The sequence below is a fragment of the Idiotropiscis lumnitzeri genome, chromosome 6 (genome assembly GCF_059441095.1).
Source record: "Idiotropiscis lumnitzeri isolate Australia: NSW breed Sydney's pygmy pipehorse chromosome 6, RoL_Ilum_1.0, whole genome shotgun sequence".
In the NCBI taxonomy this organism is placed as follows: Eukaryota; Metazoa; Chordata; class Actinopteri; order Syngnathiformes; family Syngnathidae; genus Idiotropiscis; species Idiotropiscis lumnitzeri.
The window spans coordinates 15,284,063-15,312,018 of NC_142396.1; the positions used below are offsets into that span (position 1 = coordinate 15,284,063).

The following is a 27,956-nucleotide window of genomic DNA, read 5'->3' on the forward strand; positions in this document are numbered from 1 at the left end:
ACAGAAAATGCGGACGTTTTTGGTTTATTGCACTCCCATAAACATGAAAATGTTAATGTCCTAATGTTACAGCTGTGCAAAGATCACATTTTGTTCAATTAAAAAAAAAAAAAAAAACCCTGATCGTACCCAATGACTTCTTTCCCAGAGCATTAAAGTTTGTGTGGTTGGGAGAAAAAAATCACATCAAAACCCTTCAAACAACCTTAAATATTTTTTCACTCAATATAAATATGCATAGCTCAATGTAAAATGTAACAAATTACAATTTCAGTGACAAAATATCTCCACGTGTTTAGTATAAATATAGAATTTGTACAAATTTGTGATTTCTTTCCCACTCAAAGTCAATATACAAGACCAAAAGACACAGGACGGTTAAAGACAGGCTGTCCATACATTCGAGCTTGCATTATAAGTTGGGGGTACCAGCAACATGGTGTCAGTCCATCTGTGGAGGAAAGCCGCCAAGTAATGTAACAAGCCACTCCCTGACCGCTCAATGCAGACACTCTCACGGGAATTACTACAAACACTATCATTCATATCCTCAAATCACTCATGAGTTTAGTGAGCGAGTCGATGCTCTCCTTCAGCTTGGAGTCTTCCTCCTTCCCCAGTGACACACCAGCCAGGCGCATGGACCCGCTGGATCCCAGGAGGCACGGCAAGCTGAAGAACACCTCTGCTCCTATGCCGCTCCAGCCCTGGACAAACCACCACCGAACCACCCATTAAATAATCAACATTCATTTGAACACGACTTCTGAAAAGAACTTGAGATTGTGGGGCTAAGTATGGAATATATAGCAGGCCAATTAAAAAAAACAAAACAAAAAAACAAACGCAAAGCAGGTTGCAAAAGGCATCCAGGACAGCAAGGACACCCCTGCTCTAGGTAATGGATGCCAAGGTTAACGTGTGTGCTCTTTTACTCAAAAGGTCATTAAAGGGTCCAGAGATGTTGTTATAAAACAAATAGTGGTCCCACTCGTGGTGAAAATTTGTTTTTATAATGACGTCACCTGGGCAAGAGTGGTGATGGAGTGGACTTTCTTCCTATCGGTCAGGATGCTGTTTGTGATATCAGCAATAGATAAACCAACAGACCATGAACGCTGACCTTGATTCTTCATGATATCAAAGGCCCTGGAGGGACACATCACACGCATGTAAATGTATCTTATATTTTCTAAATCCCGTGCTGGAATTAAATTAATAACTGAGGACCTTACCTGCTAAGCAGTGGTTTGGTGGAGCCTGATCCTGGGATTTCCAGCGGCTTTTCTGAGCCCGGCTCATTGTTACTCATCACAGGGACTGTGTGCCAAAGTGCCGACAAGTTAGTGTCAATGGGAAGCAACACAAAACTAGCAGGTAGAGCAGCATAGTTGTTAAGTCAATACAAGTGAGCTCGCGCCAAAATTGAAAAGCATAGCAACGGCTCAAAGTGTTTCACACTCACCTTTGTTGTCCGAATGCTCTCCAATAACCCAGGCCTGTTTGTGAGTGTTTAAGGAAATATCCAGAATATGGCCGAGGCGCTCAGAGTCCAAATTACAGCCCGCCCCGATAACTTGTGTTGGTGGCAGGCCACTCTGTCTCCATGCAACATGTGTCATCACGTCCACTGGAGAGAAGGCGGAAAGACAATTTGTACTTTCCTGGACGGCTCTTAAGTTATTAAATTAATTAGGCCCTTAGTTCACCCTACATATAATAGCATGTTTATTTTTATGGTTGTTTGCAGTGCTGTAGAACAGAGCAATGCCAATATTCTAGTTCTAAAACCAGTATGAGAACAGTTCAAGCATGGCTGTGCCCCAGTGCACAAAGCGAGATCTGGAAAAGGATATGCTTTGGCTGCATATTCTGTGAAATTTCTTGCACAGCTCTCTGAGCTCAACCCCATTGAGCACCTTTGAGATAAACTAGAACAAGCCTTCACATCCAACAAACCTATTTGCGCAGCAGTAGGACTAATAATTTACAAATGTCCCAAAGTTTTTGTCCACACTGGCTTTGTTTCAATACAGCGGATGATCCACTTACCCGGCTGAGAAGCGATGATCATGACGGCGCTGGGGTTGAGATGCGCCAACTTTGGAATGATCCCTCTGAACAAGTCCACGTTGGTCTGGACCACGCTTACGTACGACTGCTCGCCGCTCCACGCGTTGGCGGTCACCACGATAACCTTGGAGCCTTTGGAGGCAGACAAATCTGACAAGAGCGGAGTCAAAATGTCAAAAATGGCATCTGAGTCATAGATGGAAAGCACCGAGCAGATAAAGAATGTGGGATATTCCTTGCCAACAGAATTGCTCTATGCAAAAAGAATTAAATCAAATTGTTTAGTGGCCGGGTGTTTTGTGCTCATGGACCAAATCGAGTTATAAAACAAACAGATGGGTCAGGTCATTTTTAATTAAGGTAAAAAGTAAAATGGTCGGAAGTTAGTTATTTTAATGAATAAATTATAGGGCTCTTGATAACATATGCTCGGTGAGCTGAATGAAAGAACAATGTGTCCATAATTTGCCCACCCGACGTTTAGTGCGCACATTTTGTGTGACTGCGTGAACTACATACCTTTGGAAACCTCCACTTTTGGCAGCCTGAATATGTCCAGATCTGTGCTGCCCCCCTTAGTGGAACTCTCGGCAACATCAATGAAGACCAGCTTGTCTACTTTACACTGTGGCAGAACAGAAGAAGGCATTAACGCTCTATACAAGGCTTAGAATTTGTTCAAATGACAGACAGATTGTGACTGTTCAAAAATCGTCGACATCAGTTTGCTATATTGACCACAGAGAGCCACAATTCATTGGGCTCATGCAAACTTCTGGACTGTTTACAAAAGTCCAGAGTTTTTTGTAGATGACTTCCATGGTCATGGGAGATGTGACATTAAGCCCCATGGACATCGTTTCCTTTGAGCTGATGATGATTTAGTGTGATATATGATATTCCTTCTAATCGACAAGTCAAACAGTGGCAATTAATTTCAACACATAAAAAAGGTTGTGACTTCTGAGCAGTGACAGTGACCTCTGATAATACGTTGCAACCAGGAACAGAAAATACTGGAAAGCCAGAGGCGAGAATCAAGCAGAGAATCCTTAATCTGTCACGACCAGGCATCCTGCCGTAGTGACTTAAATGGCTAAATATATCTATAGCCTTGATCCTGACCCTCACCTAAATGTAACAGTATGCATTTAGTTTATGCAGTTTTGGCAAAATTCTATTTTAAGCACTCCTCATGGTTTGTTCCAACACATTTGCACAGTACTTTATTAAGAGGTGAAAACCTTTGCCAAAATGCTCATCACGGCGGCCATTCCTAAATCCCCTCCTCCGATAACAGAGACTTTGTGGAGCGGGTGATCGTGGTGTCTGACGGCACCTGAAATTTAAAGAAGTAATGGCTGTGAAATGGCAAGGGGTTAGCACAAGCAGTTTTAAGTGACGTACTATCTTGGATCTGGAGATTATTGACAAAAGCCAGGAGCTCCTGTGGATCTTTCTGCTCTGCGGTGGAAGAGGACAGGGGGGGATCCTCTTGAAACTTGGAAATCATTTCCTCCAGAAGATACACTACTGATGACTTGGGCTGCATCAGGGGGACAACTCATGAGCGCAATTGACACTAAACAGTAACAGACAAGGAGTACAACATACGTGATCCCAGTTATGCAACACAGGTAGGTAGATGCGTCCTCGGGCGTCCACGTGTTTGCCCACCCTTATTATCATGTCTGATGTGGGCCTGAGGAGGCAAATGGGAGGCGTAACTGGGAAGGAGTCCATCAGCCACAGCTGGATGGGAAAGTTGTAGGAGCGTCCTTTGAGAGGAAAAGACATTGGTGTGCTTAATCACACAACACTCAAGTAGATGCTACCAAATACAAATCTCACCTTCATACTTGACTGGAAGATTGCCATTCAATTTCAGGAGCTCTTTCTGGGAGCCATCGTTGAATGCTACAATTTGCACAAGAGGTTAGTGAGACATTTTGGTCGGTGTGTGTGTGTGAAAGAATAGTAGACATGCACAAACTCACTATATCTGCCTACAGAAGGGATCATGCCAGGGAAGGCATTCTCAATTCTGTCCAACTCTTCAAGAGCAACATCGTGGAACTTGTACTGAAATTAGACAGACGTACACATAGACAGAGAGCTCATCCATTCAAATAAGATATTGGATACAGGTTCAGTCTATTATTCGTGTTTTGTTTAAATTATTTCTTATTCCTATAGTCTGTAATTAGATTACATCTTGGTTATTCTGGTGATTGTGAGGGATTCCTTCAACATGGCTCAGCAGACCTTAAGACAGATCCTGACCCCAAGCTGCTCATGATGCTGCATCATCAGTAAGATTAATAAGAAGTGGGTGGACAAGCAATTTATAAACCACTGCTCATTTACAGTCTAAACACATGCGTGCTGTCTTAGTTAAAAACTCAAAATTGTCCCCACAGGGTACATTTGAGGGTGAATGGTTATTTGGGGTGTACCTGCCTTTCAACTGAAGTAAGATGTAAGGCGTACTCCACGGACGGCTGTTGGACCATTTGATTTCCATCTATCTACCTACATACCTATCAATATGACCTAACTACTAGATGCCATTTACCAAGTACATCAGTATTAAAGTGAATATCAGACTGATCATGGAGTGTCTATTTCACTTGCGGATCTAACGCATTACACAATATATACATTACGTTTTCAAAATGATTCAACGCTTCCGTGGAAAATTAAGAAAGGCTGAGTCATGGAACGGGTCGAGCCAGTTGTTGACAGCTGAGAGCGACAAACTTTGTTAGCGTGCTTTGCTAGCCAGCCGGCAATTTACATCCTTACTCGTCGTTATACTATCAAAATCCCAAAGTTGGTGTGCGTATTTAACTCACCTTGGATATGACCCGCTGTATTTTCTCCGAACGGAGGTCCATCTACAGAATGCTTTAGTTGACGGCGGTCACTCCGGGTTCTTGCGGCCTGAACCTGACAGACTTCACTAACTTCCGCAAACTTTCTCGAGTAGCTACGCTAATAACAAGCCCCTCCTCTTTCTAAATCAAGGACGGTGGCTCGAAAAGAACAGAGATGACAATGCCTCTTGACAGCTGCAGTAAAGGAGGACTCCGAAATTCAAGTACACGGTAAATTAGTAATCTTCAAACTAACATATTTTTTGTGGTAGGTCAAATTAAAAAGTATTTAGCATAAATTTCGTTCAATAATGTGTCCAAATAGTTGGAATAAGCAAGAAAACACGCAAAGTAAGATATTTAAAACCCTGAAACTTAGTTGACAGTAAGGACGTCCAATAGGTCATTACACAAGAAATTGTGAGAAGAGACAACCCTTCTTTTACTAAGAAACCGTGTTACACGTTTTGTGTATTTACAAATTCAACATCATGTGAAATATGGTACACCGTCTGTTCAAAAATAGATATCACTGGAATTGGATGCCAGCTTTCAACAAAAACTCTTCCGCAGCCAAATGTTACTTGTTAAACATACTTTTTTGGGGGAAATGAGACTCTGCTTTTGATGGAAGGAAATAAATAATGGGGAGAAAGTAGGGGAAAAATGTCACTTGCATGTAACGCCAGAAACATTTGTGCATATTTTGCTTTTAAAGGTTAAGTCTTGATCAACCCAACCCAAAATCTTGTATCCTCCAAGGTCCTTCTGTTTCAATGTCATGTATCACTTCTTTCGTATTTGTGAAAACAAGAGGAGAAAGTGAAAATAACATTGTGTGTCACTGTGCTTTACATGAAGTAATGTCAAACACGTTCCATTGCTGGCCAGTTGATCGGGGTCTTTCTTGTCCATGAGAACAATTTCAAGGGATTCAGTTCATTTTTTTCCTCTTGACATTCATCCTTTTCATCTCCTCTTGCTCTTTTTGCTCCTCCTCCAAATCTTCTTGCACAGCCAATTTTAGACTAAGACAGGCAAGGGGAAAAAAACAACAGTAAGTCAAGGCAGCTCAAAGGACGCAAAATACCTTGAACTGCAAAATCAAGGCAATCCATTTAGTTACCTCCTTGCTTCTTCTTTCTGCATATCTCGCCAACTGCTCTCCATGAATTTGAGAGCATAATCACTTTCATCTTTGTATCTGCGTGGGATTGTCAAAAATATACATTTGTAAATAAATCATACGATAATTGACTTGATGGTAAAAGACGAAAGTATATTAGCAACCCTTACCTGTTTCGGTCATAGCCAAAGATTTCCTTAATGTGTTTGGAAACCTCCGCCTGCTCATCATCTCCGTCATCAATAAAGTCATCCATTTCGGAATCATAATCGTCTTCCTCCTCATATTTTCTCTTGTATGCTATAGTGATGGGTGGTAGTGTCGTACCTAGACGATAGGTTAAGAAAAATGAAACATGTTAGAACAACAAAGCGGTATTTACTGACCTGACTAGAAACGCATACTCATAGACAACAAAAGACTACATGGACCTTGCCGTCCATCAAACTGTTATACACAGACTACATATCTGTAAAACGGCCATCCCTCGCTTACATCCACAACTAATCGATTATCAAATTAATCTATAATAGTTTTGATACCCGAACATTTTGCCTAATTTATGTTACAGACCAAACCATTTCACTAAATTATAATTTATATTTGTGCATTTTCTGCACTGTCAATGTGACATAATTCCCTGTTTTTTGACACAGTGATGAAATTTTTTTTTACCCGATTTATCAATCAAGGAAAAAAATAAATTGACAGATTCAATTATTTAAACATTTACTTGCCGCCCTAGTTACAAGCAATGTCTGCTTTAACAACACAGCTTCAAACAAACATCTAGTTTACCCAACCTAAGTCAGTGTTGCCAAGTTAGCAACTTTTCTGACCCCTCTAACATTAATTAAAAAAAACAGTGGTGACAAGCGACTTTAATTCCCATTAAGAAAATGAGCTGAATAATTTTCGCATAGTTTTCCATACAATCACAGAGTCAGTCACACCTAACAGTGCCAAAGACACGATGCCTATTTACACGTAGCAAAAGCAGTGATTTATCGAAACACTGTAAACTTTTGACCCGAGGTATGTGCTTTCTAGCCACAGATATTTTGACAATGTCGCCTTGCCTCACCGGTATATAACTCTACATAAAAAAAGGCCAAGTGAAATTAACGCGGGGGTGGGCACGGGGTTTGTGTTACCGACGCTTTCACCAACTGAGATACACAACTTGACGCCTCACTTTGTTTTTTTTCCCCCAAGGGGAAACCATTCATTGAGAAGAAAAAAACACTGTCCACAGTCATAAACCATGGTTACTACAGTAGTATTCAATAGTAAAATTATTATAAAAACAAACCACTTTCGACGAGGTTTGTCATCAGGAGGAAGAAAGCACATCACATTCTTACTTTTTCTATGAGCAAAGAGGGGGAAAAAAAATAAATCGGGCACATTGTTTTGTTTTTGACAGGCCCTTGTATATACTGCCTAGCTGAGTGCAAATTGACAATTATTCTGAGTTTATTTCAAACTACCTCAAAACAAAAACTGAAAAATGAACGACTTTCAAGTGGATACAATTAAGGAAAAAAAAAAGTTAATTACTGGACAGACCCAACATAAACCTCCCTTGCATACGTGAAAAATGCCCATCTTCAAGCTGTTATCAATTAACATGACTTATCATTTGCTATAAAATATATGTAAATATGTCTTATATTGTATTGTATTTTACCAGGTGGTCTGTTCAGAGGTCTGATTGGGCCTCCTGGCCTGGGGACCATGCCAGGTCTTTGTGGTATGCCTGGCCGAGGGGGAACACCAGGTCGGGCTCCGCTAACATTTTTGGATGAGATGGTCTCAGACACCACAGTGCACTTGGGTCTCCCTGGTCCTGATCCAAAGCTGCCTGAGGGTTGCCTGTTGGGTGACGGTCCTCCGCCAGGAGCTCGACCTGGTCCGTTTGCTGGCCCGCCGCTAGAAGTTCGACCCTGTCCAAAACCCGGTGGCCTGCACCCTCTGCCGGCAGGGTGAGCCTGTAAGCCATGACCACTAGCCTTTGGCTGCGGTGTTCCCCCTGGCCTTGCCTGAGGTTGGTTGCCTTCTTTAGGGCGGCCACTTAATGAAGGTCTGGCCATAGAATGACCACTTGATTTTACTGCAGGGTTGCTTGCAAACCTCGGTGGTTCTCCCTTTCCTGAAACTGGGCGTTCCTGCTTTGCGGAGCTACCCTGCGTCTGTCTGTTTTTTTGTGGGTTGTTATTTGAAGACTTGAGTTCTCTGACAGACGTGCCATGAGGCTTGGACTGAGGCGTGCCTGAAGGTCTTCCTTGAACTGATAAGGTGCTTTCTTTTTTTATTCGAAGGTCACTTGAAATTCTTGATGCATGACTAGACGAAGGCTTGGGAACCGCCTGTCTGGCTGAAACCTGAGAAGTGGCTTTTGAAGCAATTGGGATCTTGGGTCTGTCTCTTTCTTTGTCACCACTGGTGACCCTCAAAGGTGTCGCTATGGACTTTTTCACCGTCCCGTTGGACTGATTTGGCCTTTCTGATGAACTCTGCTGTGCTTTACAATTCTTCACATCTTTTTCAGACATGTTTTTCCTGACTGTATTAGAACTAGACTGAGGTTTGTGTTCTCTCTCTGTCTTCACGTCTTTGTTGCGGCACCTCGCTCTGCGTTCCATTTCGAGCTCCTTTAACTCGTCACCAGTGCGAAGCCTATCTTCCTTCACAACCTTTGCTTTTAGCTCCACCGGCTCGTACTGCTTCTTCTCAGCCAATTTGAGCAAGTCTGCAAAGTTCATGTGGGATGGAGCAGACTTGGGAGCACTGCTCAGTTTCTTAGCGGAAGCTCGGGAGCCACTACTACTTCCACCAAAACCGGAGCCTTTGGCAGGTCTTAGAGGTTCTGGACCTTGATCGGGCTCGGAATCTGTCTGTTCATACTCATAATTGTCTTCATCATCCTCTGGGTCAACTGTGTAATTTCTAAATTTTTCTTCACTCTCCGTTTTTTCCCTGTCAATTTCCTGCTTGGACCTCCTCTTCTTTGGAACATCCACCACTGGGATGCCGTTGTAACCTCTGAAATTGTCTTTTGTTCTCGAGGCCATGGCTCTCGCTTTACGATCAGACTTCAGCTCAACCCTTTTTGCCAGAAGATCATCCTTCTGTTTCTTCAATTCATTTTCTGAAAAAAATAAGTGTCATTGTTTAAACAATTCACAATGTATGCAAAACAATTTGCCTTTCTTACCTTTGATTTTGGCCTCATTTTGTCGCTTCTTCAGGAGTGCCTGCACTGCAGCAGGATTGACCCCTTTTGACTTTGGGTCCCTTTTAGGGGGGCCCGCTTGTAAACTATATCGTTTCTGATGGGAAAAAAAAGGAAAGCAAAAAATATGTCAAAGATAATCTTCTCAAATCAACATTTGACACAAAAAAAAAGACAAAGTAGGCTTTAATTGTCAATATGGCCGATAAGTCAGCAATGTGAACTACTACATGACTATGACGTAATTACATTTTATTCTTATCCTATAAAATTCAGTCCAAACCTATTGTTGCGTTTTTTTAATATATAAGACTAGTAATCCCCCACAATATCTTGCATAGACTTACGTATAATAATATTAACTGTAACTTTTTATTATCCCAATAACAATGGCGACAGATAATCGTGCTGGCATTATGCCTAAAGGGGTGTCAACGTCTTTTCAAATGCAGGTACCAGTTACGGTTGCCCTCAAAGGTCCCATTAAATATAAAATCCGAAAAATGTAATTCCATGATGGCCCCTGCATTCAGTTCTTATCAAGTTGAACATTTACCAACAAAGTGATGTCTGACATCAGAGGGGTGAATAGTGACAAGCACATATTCAAGTACAGCGTGACTTTACAATGCAAATACTCCACATGGTGTACAATTTGGTACACTGCCAAAATTGGGATGGAAAATATGCCCTCAAGCTTTTGCAAGACAGGTAATATCTAAAAATAACATGTGCAAGGCACGTTAGTGATACTATGTTTATTTTTGTTTTAAGGGTTTTTTATTGTCTTTAGCAGAGAAATGTATCGTGCAGAGGTGGTTTTATATGTCTTTTTGCTCCAACAAACCTGCTTCAAATGATCACGATCGTTATCCAGCGTCGGCAGAGCTTTCGATGAGCTGATCATGTGAATCAGGTGTGTTGGAGCAGGGAAAAATCGCCAACCCCTGTATGCTTATGCTTGTATGGCAATGAATAATTGCGTCAAGTTCACTTTGTCGAGTCAGTTCTGTTTTTTTTTTGTTTCAACATCATCGATGTACTTCGTACATCGGTACTTAACGCAGTTAATCTAGTTCTTTATTGAGATTTACGTAGATTACGTATGACATGTTGTCTAATACGTTTCAATCAATGGACTCAGAGCAACCATACATTTGCTAGGCGAGGTGGAAGTTAGCAGCAAGTTTGCTAATGGAACGTTTCGGAGACTCGCTGACAGCAAAGATGAGTTGGCATTCTTTTGCCCACTCGATCGGACACGAACCCATTTTTTCTCGAATTTCAAGACAAGATGTTTGCTCATTTCACTTACCTGTATAATGCCGCCGTCCTGGTTTTGTGTGGCGATTGACAGCACGTTGTCAAAGTCCATCATTTTAGCAGCTTATAGTGCCAGCTGTCTTTTTTAAGGAGCAAAGCTCCAGCAGTGGGAAGACTATTTTAGCGTTCTGCCAATAGCCCACGCAGCTGTAAACACTTGATTTGGCGTGGTACGCGTAAACGCCACGTATGTCTGATTAGGAACTTATTAGCAAAATGAGTCAATTGAGTGGCAAACAGTGAGGTGCAAAACTACTTTGCGTTCTTAGCCTAGGTTAGCACTGAGTAGCAAAGTTAGCTAACACTACGTCGGGGGTAACCACGAAGCCTTGGATGTAAAGTCGCCAATGTGTTAGTCGACTACGAGCACTTCAGTCATTCTGAATTGAAACATAAATAAGTCAAAAAACACAATGGGCGACTGGTGTTTGGACGACGACAGCGACAGGAAACACCGAAATGTCAAAAGACTCGGAGGCTGTTCTGCGGAAATGAGGTAGTTCAATGCTACGTACTTCCGTGTTTGAAAGCACCATTCTTACATTAATTCTAGAAAAAAGTGGGATGCAATTTGAGTTACATCAAATTGTTATTTTCCCCACCCTATACGACCAACTAGTGTCAATCAACCACATAAATTTTAGGATGAATAGTTTAATTGTTCAGCTTGTTTTTTTAAAAAAAAAAAGGACTTCCGCCAACTGCCCCGACATGGCTCCACCACGTGAGGGCGCTACCATTATGCACACGTCATATGCGGTGCTTGGAATTCTCCAGAACGGGTTCTCATTTATTTATTTATTTACTCATGCATTCATTCATTCATTCGTGAGCATACACGGTTCAGATAACGGGTAGATTTATTATTTGACAACCGACCATAAGTGTACCCCAGAAAAAAACAAATGGATTTATAAAAAACAATATTTTCCTATAATTTATTTTAATTGCAATTCTTACAGTTCTCTTGAAACGCGTTAATTATTTAACGACATACTGTTTTTAAAGTTCTTTCGGAACAAAGTTGATGTGAGTTGAGCTGAAAAGAGTGCTATTTTAGTGTTGTATACATAATTAATGGGCGAATAGTTGCTAGATCAGTGACGAGGTCTCCCCCTAGAGGGACTATTATGTTATTCGCATTAAAAATTACTGTACAATAAAATACAATAAATCTTTATTTATACTGTCCCATTTAAGTTGCTAAGTGTATTTACTTGATTATAATCTACGTGTAAAACATGACGAGCTTTATATTTCTGAACTGTATTGTATCTCAAAACATTAGACTCGAATAAAACATAAGTAGCAATGCAACAAATACTGCTAAATGTGACATTCACGTTTCATTTTAACAATCTTTTTTTGTAAATATTTGTCGGCAGATTAAGGAAAAACATGCTGTGTTTAAGACTGAATGTGTGTTATAAGAACCTCGACGGGTCATATTTTATCGATAAGAAAATGAAATTTGCTATTCGTTTAATTTTTACTGACACAAATACAATAGAGTAGCGCCTTGATCTCAAAGCAGCGTTTGCGGGGAAATAATGACGAAATCAATAAATAGTACCGACGAATGCGGCCAACAAGGTGAAGTTCCCCGTCAAATGTAAATAAAAGGCCATCTGCTCCCACATGTAAACATGAGACTGGCCCTTCCTATTTGGGCGTCACTCACATTTGTCCCGCCTACCACGGGTCCAATGTCCTTTCTTATTGGTCAACTGAGTCAAGCCGCTCACCTCCTACAGGATGTCTGCCCGCCCACCGGAGAGAGGACAAAAACAATCGGCATCTCTCGCTGGAGAACATAAACAAGAGGACATAACCCAAATCTACCGAACCAACGTCTTTACTAACGTCCTCGACATGGTTTCCCCAGTCACTGTGGTGAGTATCACGTTTAAACTAGCGTTGACACAACGACTAGCGCTGATAGTGATTGCTAGGTTGATTAGCACAGTCGTCCCGTAACAAATCGCAGAATGCTTATTAACGCTTGGATCATTGTGTTGTCATTGTCGAGTCACCAGGAAAATAGAGGTATTTTTTCGTTACTCGGCATGCCATGTCACACATGGATACTACGGAGGCAAAAACGTAATCTCTTTCGAGCACAACATAAATCACAGCTATGATGCCGTTTGTCGTTACAGTATACTATATAGTTCTTGCAGAGCATCTGCTCTGTTGTCGGTCTCGTCCTTTCCTAATTATATACGACGACAAACATTGGTGGTGTTTTAAACGCTATTTGCGTCAACGCTATTTGGCAAGTTCCAACAGAAAGTGTACAATCTGGACATGTCTACCAAATTCCTAAACTAAAGGGGAAAAGTCACGTGATGACCTTTTTTTAGTGTGCGTAAATGTATGTGTGTTTTCTTTCTTGTGCCACTAGTGACGCATGCGCCATACGTGACTCGGCTTTCGTGTCTAATAATGCAGCAGCCGTACTTAGTATTGTTTTCTATTGTGTAGCCTACTAATGGCATCACATATTGCTCCAAGTGTCAGCGAGGGAATGTGGTCATTTGAAGCAATTTCCTCTAACATCGTCAATTGAGCAGCTAGATGAAAGGTTCGTTTCTATGCAGTGGCAGTGAATGATGGGTGATGCGCTGAAACTTGGCCCCTTGCAAGTAAACCCTCATGTAAAGCCTGTGATTACTGTGAGGCAGCCTGTGTGAAAGAATGCATGCCAGGCAGACTTGTTTCCATAGTGACGGTGATGCTTCCTAAGCAGTGTGAATTTGTTAAATTAATTTAGCCCCTGGATTTCAATGAGATGGAAAATAGAGGCATGCGTTGTCTGAAATAGAGGTGGCATCTGAAGTTCACTTAAGGACAAAGCTTCATGTCAAGACAGCATAAACGTACTGGCAATCAGTTTCCACTATGTTCTGTATTCACAAATGTAAACTAGGATATAAAGCATTTGTCGGCCATGTATTCTGTATCTTGGCCTTCAATGGAGACTTATCCAACTTAATCCACCTCTTAATACCCCCAGTATTGGGTTGCAATTATGGAACCTATCAATACTATACAAAGTATAAAGTAATACACAGGCTCAGAGCAGTTTAGAATCAATATTTGTCCGACCGGACAGAAGCATACAATATTTAAATGAACTGAACTACATTATACTCCCTGAAAATACTTGTTGTTATCATTTAATTAACATATTGTGCCCTGTTTTTGTAGACTGGTGCCCGGCATAAAAACGGGACTTATTTAATTTTCGTGCCAGCCCAAGTCTAGTCGAGCATGTTTGGGGCCGTGTTGCGCTCATCTGGGCATGAAGAAGCAGTCACTCCCAGACGCACCTGATAATTTGGTGAAAGAAGGTAGCCTGAGCTTGCTGTAAAAGTGGGCGCATTGTCATTTTCATGCAGGTCATTGGATCTCCGAGTTGTTTTTTTTTTTCTTTGCAATGTCAGGCATGGTGTACTCTGGTTTGCGCTTTGATCAGCCTAATTTTGATGCAAATGAAGGATGAAGGACACTGCGCGGATTGCCTGGGAAAAGTCAACTTCTAGTTCACGACAGCCCACAAAGGCCCAATCACCCATTCGCACCTAATTTTACCGCCGCAAAGTCCAGCAAAATACCAAAAGAAAGAAAACGTGCGCCCGGTACGAAGAAAAAGTCACCATTTTGTCAGGAAGCGATGTTGTGGGAATGATTTTATATGACTCATGTGCCACCTGTCCGCCAAGGACATCCCTACGTTACACATCGCTATTTATAAAGGCATTTTCAGGAGGTTTATGTTTCTCTGTATCACATTTCTGACGCTTGAGCATCATGAGTCAGACTGAATAATGGATGTCTTACTTATGGGATGACATTCAGTGCTTTACCTGGGTTTTATGGTTAAGAGCAGCCCTGAACTGCTCCTTATGTTTAATCGTATGAAGTGTGACAAATTTCAGGACAATGTATTTATGCATTGTGTCTACTGTACCAAGTTTTGTCTTGCTATGTTCTTCTGGGATTCACAGAATTATTTTAAATTATTTATTTAGAACCCGTCTTTGTGGCTCATTGGTGTTCTCATTTATTTAGCTAAGGGGTTTGCCGTATTTTTTTTTCTTATGGTTAATTATTCATCCAATGACGGTTTTTGTTATGTAAAGAGGAAAATAGTGACTAAATATACAACAATTTGCTAGGGAAGGAAATGGCAGCAGCAGTTAGGACATTCTTTTCCCCTCCAAAATAGTGATTTTGTGCTCTTTTTACTGAATTCTTTCCGACTACTCCTGGGGACGTAGTTGAAGCTTCACTCAGACTGAGTGGAGTCAGCTACATTTTTAAACGACATTTGAATTTGATGCTGTCAGCGCTAACTTAACTGACTGCGGAGTGGCGCAATGGGCAATAATATACTCTAGCAAAAAAAAAAAAAAGACTCAAGGCACTTGACCCATTTATTCAATTAATGACACAGTAATGATTTGGTTTGAAGGGTTTTTTCTATTTTGTGAACTACAGTTGGTCTTCTCCATGTTCCTATTACAAGGCGTGAACCTTTTTGTTCTTGATGCAGCACTGCCTCAAATACGTAGATTTTGTAGGTTTACGGGACATTAACAACAGACAGGAAGAAATAACTTCTGTACAAAGCATAAATAACACATTAAAGTTACTTGCTTCCTTGTCTATATCGTTGGGGTAGATATTGCAGTATTTAACATTTTACCAAACGTCTCGAATATCAAGTTTTATACTCCCCATATAAGATACTTTTGTGGTCAGTTGTGGTCTGATCAACTTGCTATCCATTTCCCACCTCTTGAAGGTCAGAGAAGCTGCCCTCATACTGTGACTCAGAGATGTATGTAGTTAATAAGAAATACAGTCTAATTTGCAAGTTGAATTACATCTTAAAGGCAGAGAAAGGACTGCATGAGTCCACATACTTGAGGTGCACAGTATCCTCCCTAGAAAGAAATCTCTCAGCCATGCTTAATTCTATTTTGGAATAAATGCTATCGGGAGGCAAGTGTAAGCAGTGTACCGCCGTAATTTGATTCTTATCTGTATATTTTGAAAAATTTTCACATGTACAAATCAGTAATTTTTAGACGGCTTTAAACGACGCAGTTTGTAACATCTTCAACTGCTAAAATGTAGACGCAGATGTAAGGGAAGTGTGCTCTGGATGGAATAAGGTAATGGAGCTGTAGAGGGGGGACAGGGAGAAACTGATCTGACTGGCAGAGGAAGGTGGAAAGAACTGCTGATGAGGATAAACAATAGCAGACAAGCGCAAAGGACAACAGGGTCAGTCACTAGCTCCAGGACAAAAATACCTCTTGATGTGCATTTTTACAGTTATCTCTGAGAAGATAACCATTACTACTGTGTACTATTAATTGTTCATGTGACCATGTGTTTACATTACATGAAGGTACCTGTAAGGCTCGAACAAGGGAACTCAACAGGTAACTCCCAGGCCGCATCGGCCCACCGGGCACCTATTTGTGGCTCTTGAACTGTTACAGCCATTTCCAAGATCAGACATGGAGCCTTCTCCGGGTACTTGCAGGGCCGTAAGCAACCCGTTTCTTTGCGCAGCAAGTCAACCAAGCCATATATTGTGTGTGTGAGGTTGGCTCTGCACGACTGCGCTGCCTGCCACAGGTCACTTCACTCCCAAATTGAAGAATCTTTTCCTACGCAGTGTTTTGGCTGCGGCAGCCCCTGTAAACAGGTACTTGTTTCCATGCCAACAATAAATAGACAACCTGTAGAAATGGCCCAAAAGTTATCCATTGTTGGTGAAAATGTGTTCATCTCTCTATTGTAGGTGGTTTAAGCGTTTATAACTTTTGAGAGGAGGGCGAATCATTCGGTAGACTGTAAAGGATTTGAAGTTTTATCCGTCTGTGGAGGGAGTAGCAACACACGTGTGCCTCTTAAAGTGCCTTGTTAGCATTAGCCATTACTTTTTGACCCAGAATGCATTATTAAGAGTGTCCACATACACACACGCTCGCACACACACATATACACGTTCGCGCAAACCTACTCAGTGCAAGTTTGAAGCTCCAATACTTGTTGTATTTCCTTCTTTATGTTAATATTCTAAAAGAAAAATGTTCCTAACCCCTTCATGATAGATTTATTTTGTACTCATGAAACATTTTTCCATGAAAAATTCATGAAGCATGCCTCCATGATTCCTTTGAAAGTAAAATCTATTGGCTTGAGATTACATGACTAATTTGAGTAGAATACTCTGAAGGTAGGGCATTGCTCATGTGTATCTTTAAAAATAAATTCTCTTTGAAACTGATTGAAAGGGCATTAATCCATTCTGCCCCCCTCCATTAAAAAAAATAATAAATAACACTGTTCTATAAATTCTTAAGTATAAAAACAGGATGAAACATAAAACCATGCCCAAGTGTTTTGCACAACCACATGTACCAAAATAAACTGATTTATACTTTATAATAATGACAATTAGCCCAAAAGTCACAAACAACCGGTAATATTCCGGTGATTTGTTCATTGAGGGGGGCGGTTGGCCATTTACCACACGGTTTGTTCAGTGTGAGCATCATTTTTTTGTTTATGTGTTTAACTGTCACCAGAATAGCATCAGTGAAATTTGTGACCCCGAAATTGGGGCACTCGTAAGTCACAATATCACTGTATTCAAAATTATGATTCATGGGTGTTGGTATTTTGCCTCTGGTTCTGTGTCAGAAGTCTTTAAACCCCCATTGTCGCATTAGTACCTTACATTCAGGACAAGCAGTCTGGAAAAAAGTCTTGAAAAAGCCGATTAAAAGGGGCCCTGTGAAAAGAGCTATTGTTCCTCAACTCTCCTCCACATCACTTGACCGTTGCTAAATCCCGTTGCTCCTTCTTCATAGTATCCCTTCCTCATGCATACTCCTGCTTCCTCTCTTCTGCCCCACTTATTCTTTTGTGAACGGTGCAGTCAAAGTGTCGCTGTTGCTTTTTCACACAATGCTCCCTCTGCATGGTTTTGGAGAGCGACTTCAAGTTGCTGGTCTTATATCAGGGTTTCCTCCTGCTCTATGACCCCCTTTTCCTCTCTTCCTCCCACTCATCTCATCTTTCCCAACTTTCACACTGAAATCAACACCGTTCATCGGCACGGACCACCCATCGCTTTCTGCGTTTGGATGTTCGAGTCTCATGTCGGTTTTCGGGGTGTTTTTATTTGTATTTTTTTTGGCGCGTAACACAATGAATGTACTTGGGCCTCATGCATTTTAACAGAAAACAAACAATACTGTTTACATAGTCAGGAGTATCCAAGGGCACAAGCCTCAAGTGTAGAAGTACTGGGAAGAAGAAAAGAAAGAAAAACAAGATGTCTGGTTTGTCAAAAAAGAGGAAGAATAAAAGGTCACAGGGAGTCATATAATTCCACAGACATAGATGTTCATATATGCGGTGTGTTTCTTTTTTCATTTTAGTCCAAAATCATGTGCATAGCTGCCTGGAGACCACAAAGAGGACAGGCTTTTCCTGTCCGAACACAAACCACTCTTGCACATAATGAGAAGTACTCTACTTTGAACAATTGTTTGTCTAGACGTTTCCTGTATTATTTTTATGAGCATTAATAAATAATAAAAGGCAAAGAGCATCATAAAAATCCGAGACTCAAGAGCATCACATTAAGACTCTAATGACGATCTACATATTTTAATCTGCTTTCAGGTAAAGAGTGAAGGCCCCAAGCTGGTGCCATTCTTCAAGTCAACCTGTGTTTACTTCGTCCTCTGGCTCCCAACTTCAAGTCCATCCTGGTTTAGCGCACTTATCAAATGTCTGCCCATCTTCTGCCTTTGGGTGTTTCTGCTGGCACATGGCTTCAGCTTCTTGGGGGCTCACTCCAGTGCTCGCAAGATCCTTGCCGGCCTCATCTTCTCTGCTCTGGGTGACGCGTTTCTCATCTGGCAGGAGCAAGGCTACTTCGTCCACGGTGAGAAGAAATGTTCCTTGCTGAGTTGCACAGTGGGTGGTTGACTCCTTAAAGGACAATACTGTTCTTAAAGTATTACTTCAATTCTGTCTTGGTAAATAGAAAAATCCGAATGAAGATGACACCTAAAATTGGCTTGTACTCTAATTGTCCTGTTTTCGTGCCCAGCGTAAGTCTATGGCAAAACGCAGTCAAACCGCTCGTCAGTATAATCTTATCTCTTTTGGTTTTTTTGTAGCCAGGCAGAGGTAGAAAGAGGTGTTTTCACCGTGGTGGGTGTGAACACAGCTGACTTGTTTCCCCAGCCTATAAAACACCTCCATCATTTGCTTTAAATTCAGTTCAGGAGAGGGGCACACAGTTTTTGACATTGGGGAAGCAGAAATAGGCTCGCTGGACTTCATGCAGAAGATCCAAGCGTGCAAAGAAAGTTCATAAGGAATTGAAAGCGGACATCCATGGGTGGATGATTAGCCAGGGCGATCACAGCTCACTGCTGCTGTGAAATTGTCACTTGGAGAACACCTTCCACCCTGATTGTTCATGTCCTGTAGACCAAACCTGAGACCTTCCCTGAACTAGTCTCAAGTCTATGCTACTGTCTGTCACCAAATAGTCGTGTGCCGGGTTCATGTAGAAGAAAATGTCTTCCAGAACGCCGACCGTGGCGCATCGTGGTCTGCCAAATTACCCATCATGTTAAAGTATATTGTCCATCCCAAAAATCAAGATTCACTAGTTTTTACGCCTAGCGCACATGCGCTGTCTAAGATAATAGAGCTATAAAAGTTATTTTGACAGGTTGGGAACATACTATACCTGTACAGTTTTTTTTGTCCCAGGAGGTATTTCACCTTGTTTGAGTTTTCCATTTTCATTGTTGTGAAAGCAAACAGACCCGTGTCCTTTGGCACCCTTTCATCGGTATTGTACCAAAACAATACAGTACTGTTGACCGGTCAACAGAGAATTGTCACTTCTGTTTGATAACAGGACTGGACATTGAAGAAAACTAAATGCCTTTGAACAGAAAATGGAGGATGAAATCGATATATAAAAACTGGATTTTATTTGTAGACATAAGGGCACAAATCTGAGTGTTCTTAAATCCATTTCCAACTCCTGCCATCATGGTATTTCACTTGCTATTTACCCAATGTAGATGATGTGATTACCTCCATTTCCCTAAGCCATTCCTAAAATGGAACTCATACAACTTGAATGATGGAGGTTAGTGCATGTCTTTGTAGTTTAATTATAGTTTTATACCCTGGCTCAATGGACATTAGCAATATAAGGAAACAAATAGTTACTGGAAGCCAACTCATTGTTCCTGGCTGCAAGTTGAAAGAGGATAAGACCTGACATTCGGCCTGTATAATTTATAGGCCTCATGTAATGTGCAGTCTTGTTTTTGTTTTGTTTTTTGTCTGTTGCCTTTGTGTAGCATTTTGACTCTGTCTGCTGCGCCCATATGGATCTATTGTGAGAACACTAAGGGCCTCATTCAGTAGAGGTTACTTTACACAAAAATGGCTTGCACTTAGTTGCTTATGTAAACAGGTGTGGAAGCTGATCTACGAACTGAGTGCAATGTTGGGCAAAATTAGTGCAAAGTTGAACTACCAATTTTGGGAGGCGTAAATGCAAATAGATGAATTCATAGGGATGTCCCGATACAACAATTTCCCCTTATGATCTGAATGCATGACACAGGTACATGTCTTTCCTTACCCCCCGAGCTTGTGCAAATGTGCGCACTCGATGATGTCACAAAGTGTCCCCACGGACGATATGGCGCGCCCCACGGACGATGGTGCCTGTAGTGTAATCCAATGTTAAATACACACTATTTTAACATCCAGCAGTGAAGGTTTAAATACAATTAAAAAGGAAAAGGCCTCATGCTTCTTCATCTGACCTTTCGGGCAATCAGCCGCCTGAAGCCTTCAACCGGCCCACGATTGTCTTGCTGGCTGACCACCAAGCCGAGTCTGCGCTATGAATCTCATTCAAGTGAATGACAGCAGTGCGTGTGGGCGTTATTTTTTAGTTTTTATTATTATTTTTTATTTTTTTTACCACAAACGTCAATATTTTTTAATAAATATGGCGAATCTCAGACCGTCTTCTCTAGCTCGAGAACAAGAGTGGATTCTCGAAAGGACTGCTTGTCTATAAGTAGTAATATCTGAGATTTTGAATCTAGTCCGATAAAATCCGATACTGGGGTTTTTTTTGGCTGAGGGCGGGGAAACCACACGTACAATTTGACAATGTTGTGCATGCTGGTGACTGTGGTTGCTTTGGCAATCAGGAGACACTTGCAAAATTTGAGACGATCAGGAAAACTGACCTTTTCCCCTCATGTAATCTTGTAATCTTTTTTTTTTTTAAATGCCAGAAACAATTATCGCCTCATATCATCATTTCAACAATGCAATTTAGGCAATTCTGAAGGTTTTAAGAGTTGACATGGAGCCAGTCACAAGAAGGAGTCATGTGATATTACCCATGAAAAAAACTCATTTGAATTTCTCGGCCTTTCAGCACAGTGCAGTAATTTGTGTGAGCTTCTCTAAGAACAGTTTTTTGGAGTGTGTTGTACGCAATGTTATGCAGTATGGACAAATTTGATTTCGTCTATGTATTGTATATATGTACCCCAGCGAGTCACTCATACGCTGACGGATGGTTTTGTGGCTTACATTTCAACTGCTTTCTTAATTATTTCACAGGTCTTCTTATGTTTGCCATCACTCACATCCTCTACTCATCTGCCTTTGGAATGAAGCCCATCAATGTGCGCGCAGGCCTGGTGATCACCGCTGTGTCCAGTGTGAGCTACATGCTTCTTTACCCTTACCTGTCAGGCCCGTTTACCTATCTGGTGGCTGTCTACATCGCTCTGATCGGCTTCATGGGCTGGAGGGCCATTGCGGGCCTGCAGTTAGCCAATGACCTGTGGACCTGGACCAAGCTGTCAGCCTGCCTGGGCGCTGTGCTGTTCATGGTATCCGACCTCACTATAGCCGTCAACAAGTTCTGTTTCCCTGTGCCTCACTCGCGTGCTATCATCATGGCAACCTACTACGCTGCTCAGATGCTGATTGCTCTGTCAGCCGTGGAATGCCAGGATGTCGAGGTTGCGCGGAAGAGAATATGAGGGGCCACTCTGTCGCTGTGACAAGGTGGTAACTGCTCCCCGAGTGATCACGGACACATTTCACTACCACATCACCGAGCCTCAGTCCTCATCTCCATTGTTGCCATGGCAACTGGACCACCACGGTCTCGTATAATAACCTCACACCACTTCCATACTATGAAGCTGTGGTAGTATTTTCAGCCTCTCCCAACCGCAGTCCGCCCTGCCTCTTCTGATCCCTGAATGGAATGCCTCCTGCTTCCTGATGATCGTGCTTATGTGCACGGTATTCCTGACCTACCTGATAATGTATTAGTTCTATTTTTTTTAGTTTCAGGGGAGCATGCCATTGGGGACTTTAACGAATGTGTTGGGGGGGTTGGTCTGAATTAATTTTATTCAGGTCCAATACCTCAGCTATACTTTAGCAATACATCATGTTCAGACTCAAGACACTTAAAAATCAACTTAACTTGGTCCAGCAATGCAATTCAATATTTATGACATTTTATAATTGTTCACGAGGTTTATGTGCAAGTTTGTCACGTCTGTGTAGATTCTCATGTTGGATAAAAGGCAACTGGATGCATTAGCTGAAAACTAAGAGGTGCATTTGCCTTTCATTTAACTTTGGCGATGTAGCTTTACCAGTCTACAAAAAGCGAGTTCTTACCGGTTTGCCCATATTGGACTTTACACTTTATCTCAGAGGTCTTCAGTCCTGTTCCTCGAGAACCGGTTCCTGTCAGTTTCCCATCCCTCCCTGATGGAACACACCTGATTCAAATGATCAGGATCGTTATCTAGCTTGTACAGATCTTGATGATTATCCTGATCATTTGAATCAGCTGCGTCGCAGCAGGGAAAGATGGAAAGCAGGCAGTACATCTTCGTGGAACAGGATTGAGGACCCCTGCTTTATCTGATTCTGTCTTCCCCTGTATTGAGGGTGCTATTTGTTTTTAAAGGGAAGTAAGTACAAACATGTTCTTTGCAAGAATCAACTTGATTCATATCGCGGTTTGGGATTAAAAATTAAGCAGAGGAATCCATCCGTGGGGCCGCCATTTTAACATTATACCACACTTTGCTGTTGACTGAAATTTACGTCACAACTGCCCTCTGGCTTGCATTGTGAACGTCACATAACCAAACCCAGAAAACAGATGAGCCTTGACCTTCACAAATGAATGTAATATTAACCAGAATATCGTGTTTAACCTAGTTGGGACACATACAACATATTCTTGCTAAGAACATTTTTGCATGTTGTGCTCCTTTAAAAGTTGAGTCATTGTATTAGCTGCAATCCCCTTCATGCCAGTCACAACTAACCATGATGTTTTTGTCTGGTCTCCTATTTAACAACCTCAGCAACACACCCAGTCTTACTGTATTAGGATTCTGAATCTGAACTCAATCCGATTGTGTGACGTTGGTCTGTTGGGCAGGTAAAGGTCATTGGTCATTCATTTGTAAATGGTCGTTATCATTCAGTGTCATGGATGACTTGTGTAGGGTCTACTCTATTTTACGCCAATTTGATCTGAGATTCACTCCAGCTCTCCTAGGCCGGTTTGTTATCGGCAATATTGAGCTGCAATGTTGGCGTTGTGCACTACGTGAGAAATGTTATTTTAAGTGACCTGCAATTGTGTCACACTGACTGAAATGAAATTGTTGTTTTTTTTGTTTTTTTTTTGTTTTTATGAAATACGTGTGTTCATACTCTTATCTGGGCTCTTAAGAGGTCTTTTCTTAAACCAAAAAGGCACCTGTCCCATCATGCCAGGAAGAAGTTTTCCCCTTTGATCCTGCGGCGCTACAAACAACCTATTTCCACAAAACTAAAGCCAATGTAGATTAAATATTCTTTCGAAATCCTGATCAAGGTGCGTATACAGAAAGGTTTAGTCATCGTCCCTCAAAATCTTACAGCCCCCTCCAAAAGTATTGAAACGTCAATGTCAATTCCTTTGTTTCTGTTGTATGCAGAAGACATTTGGGGTTCTAACTAAATGAACTTTGCTCATTTTCACATCTCCTATATGCTCATAATGGATGGCTCGATAGAAGAGTGCAAAGAAGAAGACCGCCATTATTCAACATCACCGTCAAAGTCTACACATTGACTATTGCTGCCGATGGCATGGAGCGGTTCTACTTCTCATGCATGGGCAGAAGTTCCGGAATAGTTGCCATCTCCGGCGGCTTTGTGGTGTGTTCTTTGGTCATTTTCCGGTCAGACGTGCCAACTTCAAGGCCGATGCCAAAGTTGGCCATGATGGCCGACGGCGGATTGGTGTGTGGAGGCTTTAACCTCTCATGTACTGTGGATATCAAAAGTATATATACTCTACTCCGCTTTTCAAATTTAATGTTGTGATGTAAATCATTTAAAAACATTTTTTGTTTTTTAATGTGACCTAAAACCTGTACAACTCAATTGAAAAATGGAAAACTGAAATTTAACTAGCAAAAAGTTGCATAAATGTGCACCCCCTCAAACATATAAATTCGGTCTAGCTTCGGTGACTTGTATTACTCATTTTTTTTGGGTAGGACTCAATCAATGTGGCATATCTTGATGTGACAATATTTGTCATCTCTTCTTTGCAAAAGCACGCCAAATCTGAGTTTGCGAGGGCATCTTTTGCACCCCTCTTCAAAACCCTCCACAGCTGTTTGATCAGATTCAGGTCTGGACTCTAGCTAGCCAATTCCAAAACCATAATCTTCTTTTGGTCACGCCATTATTTTTGTTGATTTGGATGTGTGCTTTGATGGTTTGTTGAATGTTACTGGTTAATTCTGAACATACCCACATCCCTAGTTATAAAAGGGTGTGCACACTTATGCAACCACCTGATTGCTGTTTATTTTTCTTCCCCTCTCGAAAGAATTTGTTTTTTTTTCCAATTGGATTGTACAGGTTGTAGGTTATATTAATGGTGAATACAGTTTTCATATCTTGGGACTTTTTTTTCTATCACAAAAATGGGCATTTAAACACAGGCGTGTATCTATTTCTCTTAACACATCTCTTTGAAACTGGCCATCTTGAAGAAAAAAAACTAACAAACAAAAATTATTAATACCACTAACTGTGCAATGTTTATTAAAACAAAGAATCACTGTCCATGCAAATTTAAACCTTCCGTTTTCTGCAAGTCGTAGTGAAAGGTTGTGTTTAGTCGATATTATTGACAATTGATATGTACTGTAGCATACAAAAAAAAAAACTGGACTAGGAAAGAATCTGACCTGGATTTGGGGTTTCTGCTTGGTCAATGACACGTGGACTTAATTCACCCGAACATGGGCAAGAACTCTTTGCACCCACTGTTGTTGTTTCCATTCCACCATCATGAATTTGCAGGCAGAGCATAGTGATGACTTATCTTTTTTCAATTTACTGACATCAACAGGAGTGGAATGAAGTCAAGACTATATTTGAGGCTGTTGTTTTGCTAGAGACTTCCTCAATCTGCTTTTGGCCTGTCAGCATGGTTGTCCGTAATCGCTTTGTCAGTTCCATCAGCATGACCATGTCTGCTTAATGTGTCCACCCAGCATTGTGGCGGAATTGTTCCTCATCTTTGCATTTGTCTCCTTGTTTTGTTTTGAGCTTCAGGTCGAACTATGTCGGGAATAAGATTGAGTCAAGTGGTTTTACTCATCTGTGGGAAATTTATGTAAGCAGCCCTTTTTTGCCCTTTCCCAAAAAAAAGGCATGAGGATTTTTTTTTCTTTTGTCCTCTTGGCTTCAATGCGCAAGACAAGATGAACAGTTGCTTGTTATTTTTGTTGGGCAACCCACACTCTCGAACAGAGGTGTCAAAGTCATTTTTGTGAACGGGCCACATCGTGGTTGTGGTTCTGGTTTCCCTCAGAGGGCCGTTATGACTGCGATCTCATATAAATCACCTTACGTTATCACTTACACACAACACATTGATACAAAGCTAGTTTTGAAATCAGAAGCCAGTAATAAATGGCATTATCTCATATTTCAATGTTGTTAAAAGTGAAGAAAATGTGCTAGAAGCAGCAAGTTGAAGCACATGATTTTCCCTTCGCGGGCCACATAAAATGAGGTCGCGGGCCACATCTGGCCCCCGGGCCTTGAGTTTGACACATGTGCTCTAGAAAGTGTTGTTGCTATTCTGTGGATTGAATCATAAAGCTGCAAGTTATCATTCCTATCAAACTGCTGTTTGTATTAGACTCCCACACAATTAACCCGAGCGAAACGCTCCAATTCTATTCAGACTGCGAAATGTGACTGTGCTGCTAGTGTTCTATTTCCTTTCCAACTGGGAAGGAAGTTGGTGTTGACTGATCATCACGTTGCTGGAATTAAATAAGGTGAAATACGGAGTCGATCAGCCTGTCGGAGAGACAGGAAGGCCACTTTACCTCAGCCTGTCAATAGCCCGATTGTTCCGAGTTTTGTGCAAGCAGACATAAAGAACCCGTGACAGCTGTAGGAGGCCTTTTTTCGATCCATAATTGTAATGATGCAGAACCACTTGGCAGGGTAGTATGAAGGTCCAGGTTTTCACTTGCACTTTGCTGTTTCTTTCCTGAGTTCTTCATTTTCGAACCCTTGCATCTTGTGTCACACTGACCTTCTGAACAGAAATCTGTTTCTTTCACAAGTGCATGACTGAATTTAATCATCAATCTCAGCACTCTTCTCAAACGATGAAGAGCAGACCTTGTGTTTGTGTTTTTTTGTTTTTTTTTTGTCGTGTATTGTTTTTGATTTTTCATTATAAGACTGACAGACTTCCAACATCCCTATGAAGGTAAAACGTACGGTTAGGTTAAAACAAAAATGAACCTGAGCAAATGTGTTTGTTGAATACTTTTAGCTGGAGATAAAAGAAGAAAGGTCCGGTTTTCAAATATTTTATTTTGTTTATGTTTGACAAATTAATAAAATGACCTAATACAATTAATGAATATACGATATTTAAATAGCCATGCAAGAGGCAGCTAGAATTTTTTCTAATTTGACAGAGAAATCGAAAGTGTATTTTCTCTAAGAGTGGGCAAATGTTTTTAACGTACTCTACTTTCTTGTGTCATTTTCATCCGGAAGATATAAATTCTTGATGTAAAAACAATGCAATCAATCTCATCCAAATGTTAAACCGAATCTACGGTATGTGCTGCTATTATGATGTAACCTCATCACAACGAGATGAAAAGAAAAAGAATGTTTTACTGATGATTGTTGAAGCACAATAAAGCAATGTGTAAGTGAGGATTTTGAGTTCGAGACATGTATTGTTTAAAAAGTGTTTCTCAATCCCATCTGTTTCCTTCTGATATCATAGTACATAAAAAAAGCATGCTTTGTCCCCACTTAATATATATATATATAATTTAATTTTATTTAATGGAAAAACTGTGTCCCTGTATTTCTATGCTATGATACTGTATATTTTCCCTCAATGTCCTTGGTTATCACTTGTGATTTATTATTTCTTTCAAGACTGTATAGGCAAAATAGTTCATTTGCTGTAGTGAAACTGCTATGAATGTGAATATATTGGGGAAATAAATGCAATTGCAATGCAACTTAAAAAAAACACACACACAAGGTGTCTGGTAGTGTTTCCGTCGGCAAGTGCCACAATCCAAATGTCATCTAACATTTATAACGGTTTAGAATGTCAACAGGCCCTCAGCAGCTTTTAGTGTGGTTATGGTGCAAGGAACTGCACACATTTGGTAATGGCTACATTTCGTTGTCTGGCTGAGGTGGGAAACCCTGCGGAAGACCACCCAGACTGCGATGAAGCTTGCTCTTACCACTTTCATTCCCCTGTTTTGCCCTCCCTTTTTCAATACACAAACTGGCCTTTTTTCTGCAAATGTGAGCCATTCATTTACTGCCAAGCTCGTACCATCAAAGAACCCCATTCTTCTGCTAAAATGAGAGGTCTGTGTACTAAGCCTTAAAAAAAAAAAATGTCAGCAGAAAACCTCAAATCCATGAAGGGAAGTCACCAACACTGACTTCGTTAGATTTAGAATACTGCTACAGCTCATTAATTTAATAAACAAACTGTATTAAAAGTTGAAAGACTCAGAGATATCCCCACACTTTGACACACTGAGACAATACATGAATGTGAAAAAAAATCTTGGGCCACCATAAGTTTTGTTTCTTAAATCACTTT

At 41.0% G+C, this 27,956-nt stretch overlaps 3 protein-coding genes across 3 annotated transcripts; 1 reads left to right on the forward strand and 2 right to left on the reverse strand.

Moving 5' to 3' along the window:
• Positions 1 to 8: 8 nt before the first annotated feature.
• Positions 9 to 5,139, reverse strand: uevld (UEV and lactate/malate dehyrogenase domains). The gene is made up of 12 exons (XM_088297592.1): positions 4,929 to 5,139; positions 4,071 to 4,155; positions 3,925 to 3,990; positions 3,688 to 3,851; positions 3,481 to 3,619; positions 3,318 to 3,412; positions 2,593 to 2,698; positions 2,053 to 2,223; positions 1,466 to 1,630; positions 1,236 to 1,320; positions 1,026 to 1,149; positions 9 to 707 (listed from the first exon to the last, which is right to left on the reverse strand). The coding sequence occupies exons 1-12, from the start codon at positions 4,968 to 4,970 to the stop codon at positions 543 to 545; spliced, it is 1,407 nt and encodes a 468-aa protein (XP_088153718.1). The 5' UTR covers positions 4,971 to 5,139; the 3' UTR covers positions 9 to 542.
• A 9-nt stretch (positions 5,140 to 5,148) lies between these two features.
• Positions 5,149 to 27,798, forward strand: tmem86a (transmembrane protein 86A). Its single transcript, XM_088297593.1, has 4 exons — positions 5,149 to 5,180; positions 12,388 to 12,526; positions 18,350 to 18,614; positions 21,353 to 27,798. Exons 2-4 carry the CDS (start codon positions 12,389 to 12,391, stop codon positions 21,778 to 21,780), a joined length of 831 nt encoding a protein of 276 aa, XP_088153719.1. The 5' UTR covers positions 5,149 to 5,180; position 12,388; the 3' UTR covers positions 21,781 to 27,798.
• spty2d1 (SPT2 chromatin protein domain containing 1) lies at positions 5,368 to 11,130 on the reverse strand. The gene is made up of 6 exons (XM_088297590.1): positions 10,626 to 11,130; positions 9,293 to 9,407; positions 7,766 to 9,226; positions 6,246 to 6,402; positions 6,076 to 6,153; positions 5,368 to 5,977 (listed from the first exon to the last, which is right to left on the reverse strand). Exons 1-6 carry the CDS (start codon positions 10,686 to 10,688, stop codon positions 5,884 to 5,886), a joined length of 1,968 nt encoding a protein of 655 aa, XP_088153716.1. The 5' UTR covers positions 10,689 to 11,130; the 3' UTR covers positions 5,368 to 5,883.
• Positions 27,799 to 27,956: the final 158 nt, after the last annotated feature.